Here is an 18160-nt window from a genome sequence, read left to right on the forward strand (position 1 = left end):
ATAATGGGTGGTGACAGTGGTGAAGAAGAGAGTCTTGAACATGTATTATTGAGAAATTGTATAAAATGATAATTATAGATTAAATCACTTTCACCTTACCAAACCAATTGAATTGTGCCTCAGGACAGTCAAAAATACAAAGAGAAATACTTAATTATCTCAAGTTTTTACAATACAGGATTGTAAAATAGGATTTAATAAACATATTATATAAAGTTTACGTTAGTGCTTCACGCCCCAGTCCAGTCTCGTAGCGGTAATACACCGCTGGCTTGTCAACCACCATTAAACAACACAACAAGAAGAAGAAGACGCCCCGCCCCGCCTAATTTTTTTTCATCTGTGACGTAACTACGTTTTTTTTTTTCCCAAGCACGCACGCACGCAACACAGCAGCCATCATCTTGAAGTTCAGATTAAGATGGCGGACAAACCAGGTATGACTGAATGAAACATGTATAGATTAATGTATTTCACTGATTGTTTGGATGACGTAAAGTATATTGTGCTCTTTAATTTAGCTTTGCGTCGGAAGGCATTCCAATTGAATTGAGTATTGTTAACTCGCACGCGCGAGTGTTTTACATTGAAGGTCTCGATGTAGGCAGACGCGAGTCATGTCAAGGACTTTCTGTAACATTGGCTCATACTTACCCGGTGCAAAATCTACCCCGTATCAGTGCTAATTAAATACCATGCCGAATCATTACTCATTATAGGTCATGTAGTGATTTTGCACTGTTTGGCTCACATCCTTGATAGTTGATAGCTGAAGACGGTCAATGATTTGGCTAGTCAGCCCAAACCTTTAGAACGTGTGTCATTGGTGTGACTAAACTGTTTATTATCTTATATTTAATATTTATGGCTTGGTGCTTTCCTTTTAATAAAGTACTGTGGTACCACGGTATAGAATTATAAACTAATTAATGCTTTTTTTTTTTTTTTTTGCATGGTACTAAGATATTTGTAATTTGTTCTAAAAATCAAGGTATAGCAATGGTACAATTTTTGTTAGTGTTTGCTTGTCTTGTTATAATGTCTGTGAAATGTGTTCATTACATATGGTGTATGTGCTTTCCCAGTGGCACTGGCTGAGAAAAGGCTTTTGGATGTCAAGCTTGGGCAAGTGCCGTCATGGCTTGGAACAAGAGACTTCACCCCAAATGGACTTCTTGGTGGAGTTCGCAGAGGTAATCACTAATATGTCCCTTATACTTGGAAAGAAAAAATGTATGTAGCAATATAAACATTTTGTTTTTATGTGATTTAGTTAAAAAAAAAAAATTTCTCTGAGAACAGGCCCATTGTATTCATGATAACGTCTTGTTTTAGGGTATGAGCGATATTACAACAAATACATCAATGTGAGGAAAGGTGGTATTGGTGGGGTTGCCATGTTCATTGCTGGTTATGTTGCCCTGAGCTACCTTTGGGAGTATGATCACATCAGTAAGTACAAACCAAACCTAGTACTGAAGAATCAACACTGATACTAATGTGCCCTTCACTATTGTGCTGTTATCTAAATTGAGTGTTTTCTTTTCTTGCCCCTAATAGAGCACGACAGGTGGAGGAAGTACCACTGAAACCCAATGGACCAGCAGACCACTGAAATCTTTTGTCTGCCACTGTGTGATCACCACAACTCTCAGCTTTCTCTGTTTGTGACAAAGAATAAAATTAAATGTATTTAACCTGGACTCTTTTATTGAAAGCTTACATATTTGTTGGCTGTATTTATAGAAGGTTGATTATTATTCACAGTTATTGTGGTGATTAATTTCATATGTATTTACTAGGTTGAGGTCTAGTGTGTGTGTTTTTTTTTTTAAGCAATATTAAAAGTCACAACTAAATTGTTAGAGCTGAAGCAATAGTTACCCTAAAAAAAAATCTAAAATATTTCAGCTCTTTAGGTCCATTTAATGCAAGTGAATGGTGTCCAGAACTTAGAAGCTCCAGAATGCACATAAAGGCAGCATAAAACTTCCTCCACATGACTCTAATGGTTAAATACTAATCTTCAGATGTGATGTGTTGTTTTTATTTTACTATAAACTAAGAAGGAGCGATATGCACAAAGAATGTGAATCGACCCAAAAAAAAAAAAAGTGAAAGTTGAGTATAAAATGACTTCAATATTGATCTGTTTCTCACCCACACCTATCATATCACTTCTGAAGAAATTGATTAAACCACTGGAGTCTTATGGATTACTTTTATGCTGCCTTTGTGATTTTTGGACCATGAAAGATCTGGCCCTCATTCATTGTATGGACCTACAGAGATGAAGTGTTCTTCTAAAACTCTAGTGTTCTGCAGAAGAATGAATGTCATGCATATCTGAGATGGCATGAGGGTGAGTAAATTATGAGAATTTTCAAGGTAGTTTACCTGAGAACTATAAATTCAGTAAACAAGATATGTAACTTTGCAGCTTGGGCTATTGAAAAACAGTTGTCAAATGACATGGAATTTTTTAATCATCAGATTTTAGGTTAATCTGTGAGGGTAAGATTATATTTAAGGTGCCATGACTTGTCATAAGTTTTTTTTTTACTTTTTTCAGTTCACTTAAAACAGTCCTGCAGACAATATGTTTAAAAGTACAAATACTTCAGATAATGTGAGGTCATAATAAGTTCCAAAAAAGTATAGCTTATCACATTACAGGCTGTCACTGCCTGACATGTCAACTACCCATTTACACTGGAGTGCTTATTTAAATGTACTGTATTATCAAAGTAAAGTACAAAAGTCTCACTGCAAGGGAATATTCAGTCATAAAAGACTATTCAAACACTGAAAAAGCAAGAGCAGATTGTTTTGTGCTACCCCAGAAGTATGTAACAAACAGTTGATCCACATTGAAAATTAAATCTATTATGGTTTCGTTCTTCATAAAACGTTACAGAGACCATGGCTTCTAAAATCCAGTTAATCTTTATTGTAATAAGAGGTACAACATCCCTAATCCAAAACCTTTTTTATATCAACAAGCATCTTGATTGACTACCAAGTGATGCCCCGACTGCCTCTTCAATTCCCGATATAACTTTGCATCTCATTTGAACAATATTGCATTTAGCACCAATGTTCTCTCTAAAGAATGCTTAATATATTTTCCTCTAAACTAAGCAGTGCTTTAAGTTTCAGTGATCAACACCTTGTAGCTTCATTAGAAAAGACTCACATTTCGAAGTATGAAAGTGAGGTAGGCAAGGTTTCATCGGAATGAAAATGTATAAAAAAAAAAAAAAGGTGTTGCTGGCCATTCATTCTACCTGTTGAAAACATACTGGCTGTGATGCACACTCGCCCACGATAGTGCTTGGCACATGGGACAGTGAGGCAGAGCCACATGTTCGTCGGTCAACTATAACCTTTGCAGTGTAAGGTTAATGTACCAGGAATCACGTGTCTTAATCTGCAAGTGCAGCCACAATTTTGAGATCCTTTCTTGTAGAAAACCATTACTGTCCACTCAGGAAAGCCAGATGTCCTTTTGTGCATTTATTGGCATAATGGCCCTTCTCGCCACACTGGAAACAAACAGACATAATATGTAATTGCGTTTTAAAGTATTGTGCACAGATAATCGATTTGATGCATAAAATAAAATAGCAGTCCCACCTTGTAACATGTAACTTGGTCCAGTGGACGAGGACCACGAGGTCCACCCATGTTGCTATGAGGATGCACTATTCCAACAGCATTTGGAATTCTCATGTTGTTGTATACATTGGGGTTGGTTAACTGAATGAGTGACTGTGATGACCTGTTTATGGGCTGCATGTTTTGCTGCTGAGGAAACAGATTAGATACGATTGGAAGAATTTTCCTCTTTGGGGTCAACTAAACCTTTTAAGAGTTAACTACGCTGAACAATACCTTTTGCTGAGACTGTGCTTGCTGAGGCAGTGGTGGCTGTTCAGTCGCACCCATAGGAAGTTCAAATCTTGGGCTAGTGATTACAAAATATTTTTCAAATGGTTAGTTTTTTTCTCTCTCCCCCCTTTCTCCCCAATTTGGAATGCCCTATTCCCAATGCTCACTAGGTCCTCGTGGTGGCGTAGTGACTTGCAACGAATCTCAGTTGCCTCCACGTCTGAGAACATCAATCCGTGCATCTTATCACGTGGCTTGTTGAGCATGTTATCACAGAGACATTGTGCACGTGGAGGCTTTAGCTATTCTCTGCGGCATCCACGCACAACTCACCACACCCCCCACCGAGAGCGAGAACCACATTATAGTGACCATGAGGAGGTTATCCCATGTGACTCTACACTCCCTAGCAACCGGGCCAATTTGGTTGTTTAGGAGACCTGGCTGGAGTCACTCAGCATGCCCTGGATTCAAATTCGTGACTCCAGGGGTGGTAGTCAGCGTCTTTACTCGCTGAGCTACCCAGTCCCCAAAATGGTTAGTTTTAATGCATAAATGTGTCAATCACATGCATAACTACTTACAAGCATGAACTGCAACAACTGATTTGAACTCACTGCATGAATTTGCATGACTTGCCCTCTGGACAGAAGCCGACAAGGTAATTAACACAAATGACTCTTCTTGTGTGTCTGTGCCTGCAATCCGGACCTCAAGGGACGAGAGAAAATAAAAGTAGAAATATTTATTTGCCATTACTGTTAACATTGCAATATCTGTAACTGAACTTTCCTGGCTTGGTTTCCACAACATTTTATTAAATTGGGGGAAAAAACTGAGCTGTGAAAATATCAGAAAATCATCACTACAGAAGACTTACCGTGCTTACAAAATCCCCTATCATACCATGGGCAATCTTTAATCTTAGATTCTGGGTCAATGTGCAAGAACGGACACTCTTTGTTACTGCACTCTCCTACAAAATAAACACATACAAATTATTAACACTATTATAGATATTACAGTGGCAAGAAAAAGTATGTGAAACCATTGGAATTACCTGCATTTCTGTATAAGTTTTAGTGCTGTCAGTCGATATTTGTTTCTAAATTGCGATAATTCGCTTAATATTTTTGCAGTTAATTCAAGTAACATTAAATGTTTCCCAAAGTCTAAGTAGGAGTTTGACTAATTGAAAGAAGAATTCATTGCAATGGGCATTAAATCTCATCATCCACAATATACAAATTAGGAAATAACCCCATGAGGGGAGCCTGGGTAGCTCAGTAGAAAAAACGCTGACTACCACCCTTGGGGTTCACTAGTTCGAATACCAGAGAATGCTGAGTGACTCCAGCCAGGTCTCCAAAGCAACCAAACTGGCCAGTTGCTAGGGAGGGTATAGTCACATGGGGTAACCTCCTCGTGGTCCCTATAATATGGTTCGTTCACAGTGGGGCGCATGATGAGTTGAGCGTGGATGACGCGGTAGATGGAGTGAAGCCTCCACACGAGCTATGTCTCCGTGGCAATGCACTCAACAAGACACGTGATAAGATACACAGGTTGACGGTCTCAGGTGCGGAGGCAGCTGGGATTCGTCCTCTGCCACCCGAATTGAGGCGAGTCACTACACGATCATGAGGACTTAAAAAGCGCATTGGGAATTCCAAATTGGGAGAAAAGGGGGACAGCTTTTGTTGACAGCAAGGCAGATGAGAGCATTTCACAGCAATAAAAGACTGCTGTCAACTCAACTTCAAACACCAGATACTTCTGTCACTTCAGTTTTCAAAATAAAAGCTTCCACCAAAATAATGGCAGCAAGTTTATAATAGTTATTTCATTAAATCACAGCCCTCGCTGTTTGAAAATCGCAATGGGTCATATCGCAATTTCGATTTTATTTTGGTTAATCATTCAGCCCTACTTGAAAGTAATCATTGGAACTGGTTAACATCTCTGTTCATGAGTCTACTGTATGGAAAACATTAAACAGACATGGTGCCCATGGCAGGATACCTCGAAGAAAGCTGCTGTTTTCAAAGAAAACCATTGCTGCGCCATTGCAATAATCAATGGAAAAATGAATTCCAAGAATATCAAGATATCCTACAGGATAATGTCAGGACGGCTGTGTGCCTAATGAAGCTCACTAGAAGTTGGGTGTTGCAGCAGGACAATGAGCTCAAGAGAGCCCTTCACACCAGACATCCTGAGAATATGGCCAAGCTGAAGCAGTTCTGTAAGAAAGAATGGTCCAAAATTCCTTCTGAACGTTGTGCGGGACTAATCCGCAGCTACCGGAAAAGGTTGGTTGAGGTTATTGAGTCCAAAGGAGTATCGACCAGATATTAAATCCAAAGGATCACTTAATTTGTCCATGGCATTGTGAATGTTTAATGGGATGTTCAACTAAGACATGAAAGATTATAATTGTTTGTATGTTGCTAGCTTAAGCACATTGTGCTTGTCTATAATTGTGACTTTGAAGATGAGATCACATTTTATGACCAGTTAATACAAAAAAACAGCTAATTCTAAAGGGATTCACATACTTTTTCCTGCCACTTATGTGTTGCCACCCATAGATAGATAGATAGATAGATAGATAGATAGATAGATAGATAGACAGATAGATAGATAGATATTAAATACTAACCAAATTTGGAGTAGAAATAACATTCAGGCATCTTCGTCATATCATACTCGTGTAAAAACTCGCATTGGTCTCCTTTCTTGCATAAACCTCTAAGCCAGTGCTTGCAAACCACAGTCTTTTCTCCACTTATGTGTCTGAATGGACACATTCCACCTGCCAAAACAGAAAGTTGTTGCTTCTGATCAACGATTTACACTATTATTACAATTTTTAACAAACTTAAGCTTTCAACGGACTGTTTTGTAACACATGCCTTTCATACAGGCAGCTCGCATGAAGAACCCGCACACAGCAGCGCCGGATTCTGTAAGATAAACAAACAAATATGTGTGCCATTATTGGGTATCGTTATGCCCTAGACAAATCTATATAACATTTGTTTTATTAATAATAAAATTAAATAAAAAAATATTCGACATTATATCCCTAGTAACTTACTATCCATTCCTGGAAATGGCAGTGGTTGAGCACCCAATTGCTGTTCTACAGCTATTTCTAGATCAAACTTGAGGTGATCGACAATTGCGATTAATTCCTGCATTGTTGTATTATATGATGTATACTTTCTCCAGCCAGGGAAACTATTCAGGAAACACCACTTGATCAGAAAACTAAAAATAAGTACTTGATAGCTAACAAGTTATCGCTTTGCTGTTTTCAGGTTTAATTTGATAATGAAAACAAAGTGTAGCAGAAAAATAGTCAGATGTATAAATCAGACAAATTGTTTATTTATTTATTTTTTTAAATATCGCGCATGAATGAACTGTAATGATAAACATTCTAAAGAAACCGCTGATCCCTGACCCACGAACTTCTGCCGCAGACAGACCGTCTAATCAAGTACAACATCATCGAGCTGGGAAAGCGCGAATGCATAAAAAAAACAATTAAGAGTCTTGTTATTTAAATTAAAAAATGTAAACATAATTAAAGAATTTTAGCTAACTAATCTGAGGGAGGAAAAAGCGAGTTAGCAACACAAACAGTTCATTGAATGTGGATTTTTATCTGAGTGTTTGGTATTGATTAAAAGGTCTGCGGCCATTCCTCAAACGCCATACCACCTATAGAGATTGCTAAGACATGTGACCAACTGGACGGCAACGTCATCACAACGCAAAGAATTATGGGTATGTTTGGCCAGTTTACATGGGCTGGCATCGCATAGCAGGCTAGTGTTCTGGCATGAAAATAATAAAAAGCGTGAAAAACAGAATATAAACCTACAAAATGCAGCGGTCTAAAGAAAACATTGTCGGACCATACCGCCTAAAACTAAATCCTAATGCAAAAACGAGGTATGACGAGAAAATAAAGGGAATCAAAGTGACTGTGACTGGTCAGGGGATGTCAACCTGTTGCCCAACTTTCAGCACCCATATATATACAACTATATGATATTAAATGTTAGTTTTCAGTAACTTCAAGTCGCTGCAGCAGGCCCAGGTCTTTTTTACAGATGGATGGGTCCAGGACCTGGAGATTGTAAAAGTGGGGCAGAAAACTCGTCCGTTCAACGGTATGCTAATGTTTTAAGCACCACACTCCTCGCGCGATCGAACAGTGGAAACATAAAAACATACTCCATCATTTTGTTCATAGGAGGACATCATTCAAACTGCAAAGTGTTTACTTATATTTGTGTCCAGCCAGAGAAGAGTTATGGCAATACGATGCTTGCACATGTCTGTGACTTATCACCCACAACCTACCTCATACATTTCCAGTTGTCTTTTCTATGGACTCTTTATAAATGTCTTCATCTAAATGTATTTACATGTTAAATATGTAAAGAAACTGAAATTAAGTTGGTTGTTACTACTATTTAAGTTATGTAATTGTGTTTGCAACAAAATAACACTGATTTTGCACAATTCTTCCTTAATACAGATAAAGGAGGCATAATTTCATTCAGTCTTTGTGTATTTTATTTACAGAGATGGCTAAAAATCATTACATGTGAGAAGTGACATTACAAAATCTTTTGAAAAAAACATATTTACATATTAGATGTGAGCATGGTGTTTAATTCTAACATGACGGCTTCACAACAATACTTGGACACATATTGGTCAAAGCACAGCACACAACCACAATTTTATCCAGCAGTTTTATCCTCCCCCTCACAAGGCACCACAAATCCCAGATGTATTGTGTCATTTAATATGTTAAACTTAGAGCACATACACCCTATCACTCGCTCCATGTGGATCCTGACATGAGCTAACTTCCTGGTCTGTTCCACATTTTTTGCATTAAGTTGGTGATGGCCCCTGGTGAAGGCAGGTATTTTCAGTGTAGCACCCACAAGGGCAACACTTTCTTTAATATCAAATCCACGGTCCGCTAACACTAGGTCTCCAGGCGAGAGCTTCTGAAGAAAGCCACAGTTCTCGGTGTTCTGCTTTTTACTGGTTGCAGGTGTAGTGTTGTCTGACAGTAACAATAAAAATACATTGTGTCATATCACAACCTTTATTCCAAATTAATCCAGATTAGATATACACAGGGGGCAACATATATTGTATTCTTTTACTATTTACCTGGGTATAAAGGTGCTGCATTATCCAACTTAGCCTCAGGGCCAGTGTGGTCAGTGCCTGGCGATAGAGGTTGATTCATGTGAGCTTCCAACTCAGCCTCAGGACCAGTGTGGTCAGTGCCTAGCGATGGGGGTTGCTGTTGTTGTGAACTCGTCGCTCTTCTCCTAAACCACTTGAACCGGTCTGTGTTCGTAGCTTTGACCTCAGTATGGCCGAGGTACAGAGAAGGAGCCCAGTCAGGATCACACTCCAACATTTCATAGGCAGGTTAGCCTGCAAACACAGTCACCAAATAAATTGCTATGTAGCCTAGATGTACAACATTTAAAACTGATTAACGTTACGCTTTAGTACATTGGTAACTTCAGCTAATTTTCTAGCCATTTCATGCTAGTTAACAGTTAACATTGGCTTAACGTCAAATCTAATGGTCTGGTTAAATCAAACAAAACACGCTGGTTATTTGCCCACAATAAAACATTTACAGAGAGTAATTGTAACTTACCTTTGTGAAAATGCTTTGAACACACCATCATGTGTGGTGGAGTGTTATCAAAGGTAATCTTGGGCCTCCTTACTGCTGCTATCCATGCCATTCGTCGCCTTTTTGTCACCTCTGAAACATGGCTTGTACTATTATTTTTTCAAGCTGGAAAACGATAAAAGGATTTTCCGTTCTTAAGCTTTATGCCACTTCTATCGTGAGAACGACTATTGCAGTTTATAACACAGCAGGTAGACGGTACCTTGAACACTGCGTTCTTCCCTCCATGCAATCAAGTCTGGCGCCTTCTGTTTGTGCCGCGGATTCCCAAAATGCTTTGCGTTCACCACTGGTAATACGTCACGATGACGTCACATTAGCGATCTCTATACACTCAATGCTGCACCTATTAAACTAATTTTATGTAACGTGTACTCGGTTTTTTACACTAGTTTATCTGAAATCATAGCTGAATTACAAGAAACTTAAACGGGGAGTGTGGGCATAACATAACATTGCCGTAATGATGGCCCCTTTGTGATATGATATGCAGTGTGGTATGTTTTGAGTCGAGAGACACTATCTCGTCCAACGCAGGAAAGAAATAACAAACCTACTTTGACTAATCTAGTTTGTGCCTATACCTCACATATGATTTGAAATATCTTTCATCAGTGATGTTTGTGAAGTTCTGAGTTGTAGAGAGACATTTAAAGGGATAGTTCACTCAAAAATGAAAATTCTCTAATAATTTACTCAACCTCATGTCATCCCAGATGTGTATGACTTTCTTCTGTTGAACATAAATTAAGACTTTTAGAAGAATATTTCAGCTTCATCTCATACAATACAAGTGAATGGTGACCAGAACTTTTAAGCTCTAAAAAAGTGTATAAAAGCAGCATAAATGTCATCAGTATGACTCCAGTGGTTAAATCCATATCTTCAAAAGCAACATGATAAATGTGGGTAAGAAACAGGTCAATAAATAAGTCCTTTTTTGTTCTTTACTAAATCTCCACTTTCACTATTAAAACTCTTCATTTGCTTTCAGTAACAGAAAGTCATACACATCTGGGATGGCATAGGGGTGAGTAAATTATGAGAGAAGTTTCATTTTTTGGTAAACAATCCCTTTAAGTTTGCACTTTTCTGCATGTCAGCATTTTTAATAACGAAAGAGCAACATACTTCAAGGTTGAGAAATAATGGTTCTTTCCTTGCTTTCATGCACATATTACTACTTGTGTGTATAAATTACTTAACAGTTTATGGACGAGGCCACATCTTCTATGTACAATGGCAACCTTACTCCCCTAAGAAATCTTATGGATGTACCTCTAAAAATTCTAAACATTACCATAATTTCCCAATTAAATCTTTCTACTAGGGACTGACTCAAGAAATCTTGCTCTCATTAAGTGTTGTATATATAAATCTCTGTAATATTAAGGATGTTTTTATGCTGGGATTGTCTTCGTGTTAGCTGTTAACATCACGGATCTGAGAGAATCTTGAGAAGGATACTTGTGTATGAAAATTGCTTATGTTTGATTGTCCTGTAAGCATTCCTGTAAATGCATGAGCCCATACTCTGAAAGAATATGCTTATTCTTTATATTGTTACAGTTATATTCATGTGCCTTTCAGTCTGATATTGATTTTGTACTGGATTGTAGGTGATGATATGGACTTATGAATGGCATATAGATAGGTAGATTCAACTTTATTGTCATTGTGCAGAGTACAGAGCCAATGAAATTTAGTTGTTTTTGCAGATAGGGTCATGGGCCTTGCTCAAGCGCGCAACAGTGGTATCTTGGTGGTGCTGTGGCTTGAACCCCTGACCTTTCGTCAGTAACCCAGAGCCTTGATGTGATCACCACATACTTTTCCAATATCAGTGTTTTTCTGCTCCATACATTGCAGGGGAAATGCACTAGGCTTATGCCTTATATGATTGCACTGTCTTGCATTTAGTTCTGCTTGTTGAATTTTTATTTTCTATTTGATTGTAGGAGTTATGGAATTGTGAACGGCACTAGTTCCCTGACATGTCACATCACTCCATACATCTGCTGAGATGTTCTGATTGATTAACGAACGTGTTAAATAATTCGATGATTGTGTTTGTTGAGTGTTCCAATTACTTGTAATTTTAAGACAACAGCCACATACCAGGGAATAATTGTGCTATTCCTATAAAATAGTTTGCACTAGTAAACCCCTGACTAAACATGTCCCCTGACTTCTATGAAATAAAATAACATTAAAAGTTAAAAAAAAAAAAAAAGAGGGGAAAAAGGGGGAAATAAGAGTGCTTCCTCCAAAAAATAAGATAATTTTTTGGATGAATCTTGATTGGTGAATGGGAATCCCTGTCCTACTTTTGTCTTTTCACCATAGCATACCTATAAAACTCATTTTATAGTAAGCCACATGCTTAACATCATTGAGGTTAGACACGATGACACAGCATGATTAAGATACAGCAGTTTAATAAAATAATACAAATCAAAGAATACACAAACAATAATCAATTTGATTTCACCACACATCTGACATTGTAATAACAACCCGTTAAGGATATTTAAAAGTACAAAGCCCTAATGTTCCAACACAATGCAAAAGTTGTTTCCTTCTTGACTCATCCAGAGCATCCTCTGCATCCACAGTGAGTGCATTCAATAATACGACCCTAAGAAACAAAACAAATTAAGGACAGTTACAAATAATGACTTTAAAGGCCTTGCAAATAGGTGTAGAGTAATAAATAAAGAACTGTGCAACAGGCAAGTGCAAGGTTTGAATATTCTCTTTGAATACCTGGGAGGTTGAATATAACTTACCACTTCAAGCTTACTCTTGGGCACTCTGCATATGCAATTTGTCCCAAAGTTAGTGTCACGTGTCTGAATGCACCGCAGACAGCACAGATTTTCATAGCCTTGTTTCTTCCATTTGGCAATCAGATTCTTGTCTGCATATCCTTCTTTGATGCAATACTCATATAGCTCTAGGAAACAAAACTAGACATTAAAAACATGTATTGATACAGCTAATCAATTTTAAAGGAGCAATCGGTAACTTTAGTATGTGTCATTTTGAAGTTACACTTAAACCTAGGGGCTTGAATCCAGCATCATTAAAAATCAATAGTTTTCAGTTTCAGATGCCATTGTAGAAATTTAGTTTTCACAGTCAGCCTTATTTACTTTAATCAATGAGTGAAAGTGTCAAATAACAGGATGGTTACTGAGATTGAGTACTATTGGGCTGGTCATGTGATACTAACATGGCTTCCCCCATGTGCGGACCCTCTCCATGTAGAATAAAACAGCTTTTATAAGATTACCAATATGACTGGAGTCTTCATTTTAATGTGAATGATCATGATTTCCTACATATATTGAAAAATTACAATTCATGTCTTTAGCAGTTAAACACTTTTAATGAGGTAAAAATTAGTGAGTGCACCTTAAATAGGTGCTAAACTCTAACATGAGTATACCTCGACTGATGGCCTTTCTTTTGTAAAATAGGTCGAATATGTAACGGCTGCGTTGGTGATGGAGTCTGAAGATTGACCATAGAGACTCAACTTTACGTTTCCCCTCATGAGGCTCGGTTTCAGCTGTGAACCACAATATAAAGCACTTTTTGTTACATACAACTTGTAAATAATGGATGAATTCACGATGCCGTATTCGACTTTTATAATAACGCCCAAACAAAGCGTTTTAAATAAAATAGTTTAACATATCTATGTGTATATGACGGTCTCAGTAAGCTAAAAAGTACAATCTTATTAATAAATATTTAAAAATAAAGGAGAGGCTAGTTAGCATTCTGGCTAATTTGTAAACTGTTGAACGAACCTTCGCGCATTTTCTGATCCAATTCGTCAAGAGTTGGCTCTATCAGCTCCCAACCATCTGGAGGTGGTTTTCTACTCCTTTTCACTTTAGGCATTTTTTGATTTCACTCAAAATTAAATGGCTCGATTGTTTGTTTAGTAGGCAACAGCGAGCTTCTGCATTCGGAACCTTCGTGCTAATTGTCGCTCGTTGATGACGTCCATTTGAGGTCTTCAGAATTAAGAAAGTTACATCAACAAGTTGTCTTTGTTGTCAAGCATAAAACATGAAATACCTTGTTATTAGCCTTAATTTTTTTATGTATTACAATGAAATTACCACAAGTTCACATTACAAAATATTTTTATAGCGTGACTACGGTGTTGTTATTCTCTGTCCTGGCATATTGCATCAGGCTAGGTGTCCGGTTGTGTGTCTGAATGTAAATATAGGAACATAGACCAGCTGGCTGTATGCTAATCGATGACTGTGCCTACTTTGCCTAATAATTTGACATTTGTTTTATTTACTTTGTGGTCCGCGAGTCAGTTGAAACCACGTACGGTCAATTACGAACCCTTTGAACCGGGATATTTTAATACTGAGACAACCAGAAACCATAACTGTATTAACAACTTGTCCTTTTGTTGAGTCTGGAGTGTGTTTGAGTTAATCTTTTTTTTTTTTTTTTTTTCTTTCTTTCTTTCTTTTTTTTAATATCAAGTCAGGTTTAGTCGTCATCATGCCCAAAGGAGGTAAGATATCATAAAGACATATAACTGGCACAAAAATCTGATCCACAGTGATTGACCACGTTGAGCCAAGCAGCACACGTCAGTAAAGAGCTGACTGGGGGATCCTGATGTGTGCTTGTATACACACTGTTTACCTAATCTGTTATAATAGCTTAATATTGAGATCATTGCTAATTTTAAACTAATTATTGTGTAAACAGAGAACAAACATATTGGAAAGTGAATATGATTTGTTTTTGTTTTGTTTTTAGGAAAAAAAGGTGGCCATAAAGGTCGGATGAGAACCTACACAAGTCCCGAAGAAATAGATGCTCAAATGAAAGCAGAAAAAGAACGAAATAAGGTAATTTACATACATTGTCATCTCAGAAAACAATATTCTTGTCCAGAGAACATATCAATAAAGAGGTGGACAGAAAGCAATTCTTATCATTTGGATATATGCATTACCTTTATTAGGACATGTAGGCAAATCACTGCAGTTCCTTTAATCTTTATGCAGAAGCAGATCTTAGTTCATAGTTCTGACCATGATACAATCATTGAAAAAATAAGTCTGAAACACAAGCACTGTCCATCCAAAACTATAAAACTGACAGTTTAATATCTAGTGGTTGGCCAATATATCAACAGTATTAAGTTTATTTATATATATATATATATATATATATATATATATATATATATATATATATATATATATATATATATATATATTAGTATTTACAGTATTTTAGTTTCGATTAAAGGAATAATCAAGTGCAATGCCAAATTTGTGACAGAAAATTGGTGTACAATAACAACTTCACCAATGGTACAACACATGTCTGCAACCAGGAGATGGCAGAGAAGGATCAAGTAACTGAGTTGGCTCCCCAGTTCATATCAGTAAATCAGGAGGTTACATTTTAATTCATCAATGCAATCGACGTTTTTACAGTACGTATCAAACTTTTGTATTAATTTTCTTTCATAAGCCTAGATTTTACAAAATGTTACATTAAAATTATTAATTGAAATCAAATTACATTTAAATGGTCATTTGAAAAATACTTTAACATTGCATAAAATATTCCAGTTTTACAAGAACCATTTTTTTTGTATATATATATATATATATATATATATATATATATAAAACTAAAGTGCATTGTTTGGACATTTCATTCAGTGTCTAAAGATAGTAGACAATAGAGCTGTTCAAGTTGTAGTCCACAAACCCAGAAGTCTAATTCACAATAGGTTCCCTCTGGATTTTTTTATAATGGGGTTTTTGAACTTGTGAGCAAAATAAAGGTTGTGGTAAACATAACTTGATGATATGTGGACATTTTGTTCTACAACATAAAGTACACACAGTCTATGTTAGTCCCAAAAATCAGCTTATTAAAAAATCGGACAAAGCAAGAAAACTGCGTTTACATGAGATTTGACATAATCTATTTATTCTCTGCTTTTGATGTCAGTCGGTGAAGAGGCATATGTGCACAACAGGTGCGTTCATTGAATAAAATTGGGGTGATGGACAAAAATAAACCTGTGTCGATCAGTTTATTCTTAAGTGGTTTGTGACCCTAAACTGATTTAAAAAAAGCCATTTAAATTAGCTAAATGTCTATAATATCCTAAATTTATTTAAAATCCATGTAAAGCTCCCTCTCTCTCATTTCGTGTCATAGCCGCATTATTATTTGTCAATAATTCAACACTCCATCGTCAGTCAATCTTTACTTAAAGTTTAATTTCAGCAATTATGCGTAGCTCTCATTTGCTGTTATTGAATTGTATCATGTATACATCTGCCATTGGCCACCCTGCTCATTAGGTATTGTTATTGGCATGGGCCACTGCAAAACCCATATCGGTCGACCACTAGTCATTTCAACAACATGTAAGATGGACACATTCTCTACAAAGCTTAACATTAGGTCTAAACCGTGGTTATTTTCTTACTATCATCATATCTGGCTGTAGAAGCCTTTCTAAAACTACCCAGCAAAAGCACAACAACAAACTTATTGGTGCAAAACAATCTATTCTACAAGCAGCAAAATAAAGCTACATCAAATTTGAAATTAGATAAAGTAATCGTTTTTTTTCTACATCATAGACTGAAGACGAAGAAGGCGCGTCAGTGAACGACACCCAAAGCGAGGACAAACTGACAGGTTCAGAGGACAGCGATGACGAGGGGTCTCTGGTAAATCAATTAGAATGATTTTGATTGCCAAAGTGTCTGCAGACCAGTCCATCTCCTTATAGATCTATCTGCAGATATATTCATCAGAGCCTGCTTTGGCAGCAAGGAGACGTTGTGGTTGCAAGTATCAGACACACTCTTACTCAGTCTAATTAATGTGGAATCTTATTGGGTGGAGTTGTAAATCATTGCTCTTTGATTTGTCTTTCAATCACTGTGTTTGAAATGTCGTCATTATATACTGATTGTGAAATGTCATACTAGTCACGCCTCTGATGGATGATAATTTGCTGGTGATGCTTCAACATGGCAGTGTCATTACAACTCACTACAAACACTTGATGTATGAAATCTGGAAACAAATTGACATTTACTTGTTTTCTCCATTTTGTCACAGAAAAGGAAGGGTGTTGAGGGCTTGATAGAGATTGAAAATCCTAATCGTGTTGCCCAGAAAGCAAAGAAAGTCACAGAGATAGAACTTGAAGGACCCAGACAGCTTTCCAGAAGAGAAAGGTAAAAGACACTGGGTTGAGTGAAGCAAATGAAGCATTTATCTCCCACTATCTTTTTGTGTGCCTCAAGTTGATGTTTAAATAGGAAGTGTTTATGTTATAATTTTTGATACGTTAATACGTAACAATCTTTAAAGCAACTTTTTTCTGTTATAAACAACATATATTTTCTCACCTCTTTTATTATAATATATATTTTTTACATTTCAGAGAAGAGATTGAAAAGCAAAAAGCCAAGGAAAGGTATATGAAAATGCATTTAGCAGGAAAGACAGATCAAGCTAAAGCAGATCTTGCTCGGCTTGCCATTATTAAAAAGCAACGTGAGGAGGCTGCGCTGAAAAAAGAAGAGGAACGTAAAGGTAAATCAGAAGAATTCTGGAATGGTATGGAACCTATGTGATGTTTGGGCATCAGACATTTATTTGTGTTTTGATCTTTGTCTTTACAGCAAAAGAAGCAGCACAGTCAGCAGCAGCAGTGGCTAAAGGAATACATACGATGTCTCTCAAATAATCCAGACATAGTGGATTCTTAAAAGTTTTGATGTATTTGTGGACAGTATACAATTATATTGTCAATATTATGTTTGAAAACAAAGCTTGATGATGTGTTATGCTATGTAAAACATTATAACACAATGTTCCATTGAAGAGGAACATTTCAGAGTACATTAAACCTGAAACCAGGCAATGCCTTTGCGAAAGCCCTGATGCTTGCGCTCACTCAATGATATTACAAATATAGACATATTTATTAATATATTAACATATTGCCACATGCAACTGAGTGGATTTTGCTGTCTCAGTTTCAAGAATTATTAATTAAATAAAGAATAATCTGTCCTCAGTTTTAAAGGACCTGGTATATTGTAGAATGTTGTTCTGATTGGATTCTCCTCTTGAAATAATGTAAAGAAAAACATAATTCCTATAAAAATGTCAGAACGTTTATTTAAAAATATTTGTATCATGTTGTAAATTGTTTTGTATCTCAATTTTCTTTTTGAAGCCCTTCCGCAGAACTTTTAGGAAATTGTTACATTTGTAGCATTGTAGATGTTATATGTACTAACAATACAGAAAACTCTTCAGAGACCAGCAAAGAAAGATTTCGACCATTCAGATTATTTATATAATTTTTTAGTTCTTAAGAAACATTTTGCGAAAGTTTTTTTTTTATTGTATTTGATTCATATTATTACATTTGTATTAACATATTGGTCACAAACCCTTACATTTGTATGGGCT

General features: G+C 36.7%; 4 protein-coding genes across 6 annotated transcripts; 2 read left to right on the forward strand and 2 right to left on the reverse strand.

Moving 5' to 3' along the window:
- The first annotated feature begins 346 nt into the window (after nt 1-346).
- Nucleotides 347-1697, forward strand: LOC127652706 (ATP synthase subunit f, mitochondrial-like). Its single transcript, XM_052139021.1, has 4 exons — nt 347-437; nt 1086-1193; nt 1336-1452; nt 1561-1697. Exons 1-4 carry the CDS (start codon nt 422-424, stop codon nt 1587-1589), a joined length of 270 nt encoding a protein of 89 aa, XP_051994981.1. The 5' UTR covers nt 347-421; the 3' UTR covers nt 1590-1697.
- Nucleotides 1698-2940: 1243 nt separating this feature from the next.
- On the reverse strand, nt 2941-7369 carry LOC127652703 (cleavage and polyadenylation specificity factor subunit 4-like). 2 transcript variants are annotated; one of them, XM_052139017.1, is made up of 8 exons: nt 6992-7369; nt 6807-6857; nt 6554-6706; nt 4772-4867; nt 4509-4602; nt 3895-3967; nt 3637-3804; nt 2941-3545 (listed from the first exon to the last, which is right to left on the reverse strand). In XM_052139017.1, the coding sequence occupies exons 1-8, from the start codon at nt 7092-7094 to the stop codon at nt 3477-3479; spliced, it is 807 nt and encodes a 268-aa protein (XP_051994977.1). In that variant the 5' UTR covers nt 7095-7369; the 3' UTR covers nt 2941-3476. The 2 variants fall into 2 exon arrangements, with proteins under 2 accessions (XP_051994977.1, XP_051994976.1); XM_052139016.1 differs by having other exon boundaries at nt 3637-3807.
- Nucleotides 7370-12064: 4695 nt separating this feature from the next.
- Nucleotides 12065-13679, reverse strand: LOC127652705 (protein BUD31 homolog). The gene is made up of 4 exons (XM_052139020.1): nt 13462-13679; nt 13095-13217; nt 12433-12599; nt 12065-12281 (listed from the first exon to the last, which is right to left on the reverse strand). Exons 1-4 carry the CDS (start codon nt 13553-13555, stop codon nt 12231-12233), a joined length of 435 nt encoding a protein of 144 aa, XP_051994980.1. The 5' UTR covers nt 13556-13679; the 3' UTR covers nt 12065-12230.
- Nucleotides 13680-13865: 186 nt separating this feature from the next.
- On the forward strand, nt 13866-17796 carry LOC127652704 (28 kDa heat- and acid-stable phosphoprotein-like). 2 transcript variants are annotated; one of them, XM_052139018.1, is made up of 6 exons: nt 13866-14195; nt 14447-14538; nt 16306-16395; nt 16793-16911; nt 17121-17272; nt 17362-17796. In XM_052139018.1, exons 1-6 carry the CDS (start codon nt 14183-14185, stop codon nt 17424-17426), a joined length of 531 nt encoding a protein of 176 aa, XP_051994978.1. In that variant the 5' UTR covers nt 13866-14182; the 3' UTR covers nt 17427-17796. The 2 variants fall into 2 exon arrangements, with proteins under 2 accessions (XP_051994978.1, XP_051994979.1); XM_052139019.1 differs by lacking the exon at nt 13866-14195 and adding an exon at nt 14268-14312.
- The last annotated feature ends 364 nt before the right edge of the window (nt 17797-18160 follow it).

Source organism: Xyrauchen texanus, chromosome 12, assembly GCF_025860055.1.
Source record: "Xyrauchen texanus isolate HMW12.3.18 chromosome 12, RBS_HiC_50CHRs, whole genome shotgun sequence".
Taxonomy (NCBI): Eukaryota; Metazoa; Chordata; class Actinopteri; order Cypriniformes; family Catostomidae; genus Xyrauchen; species Xyrauchen texanus.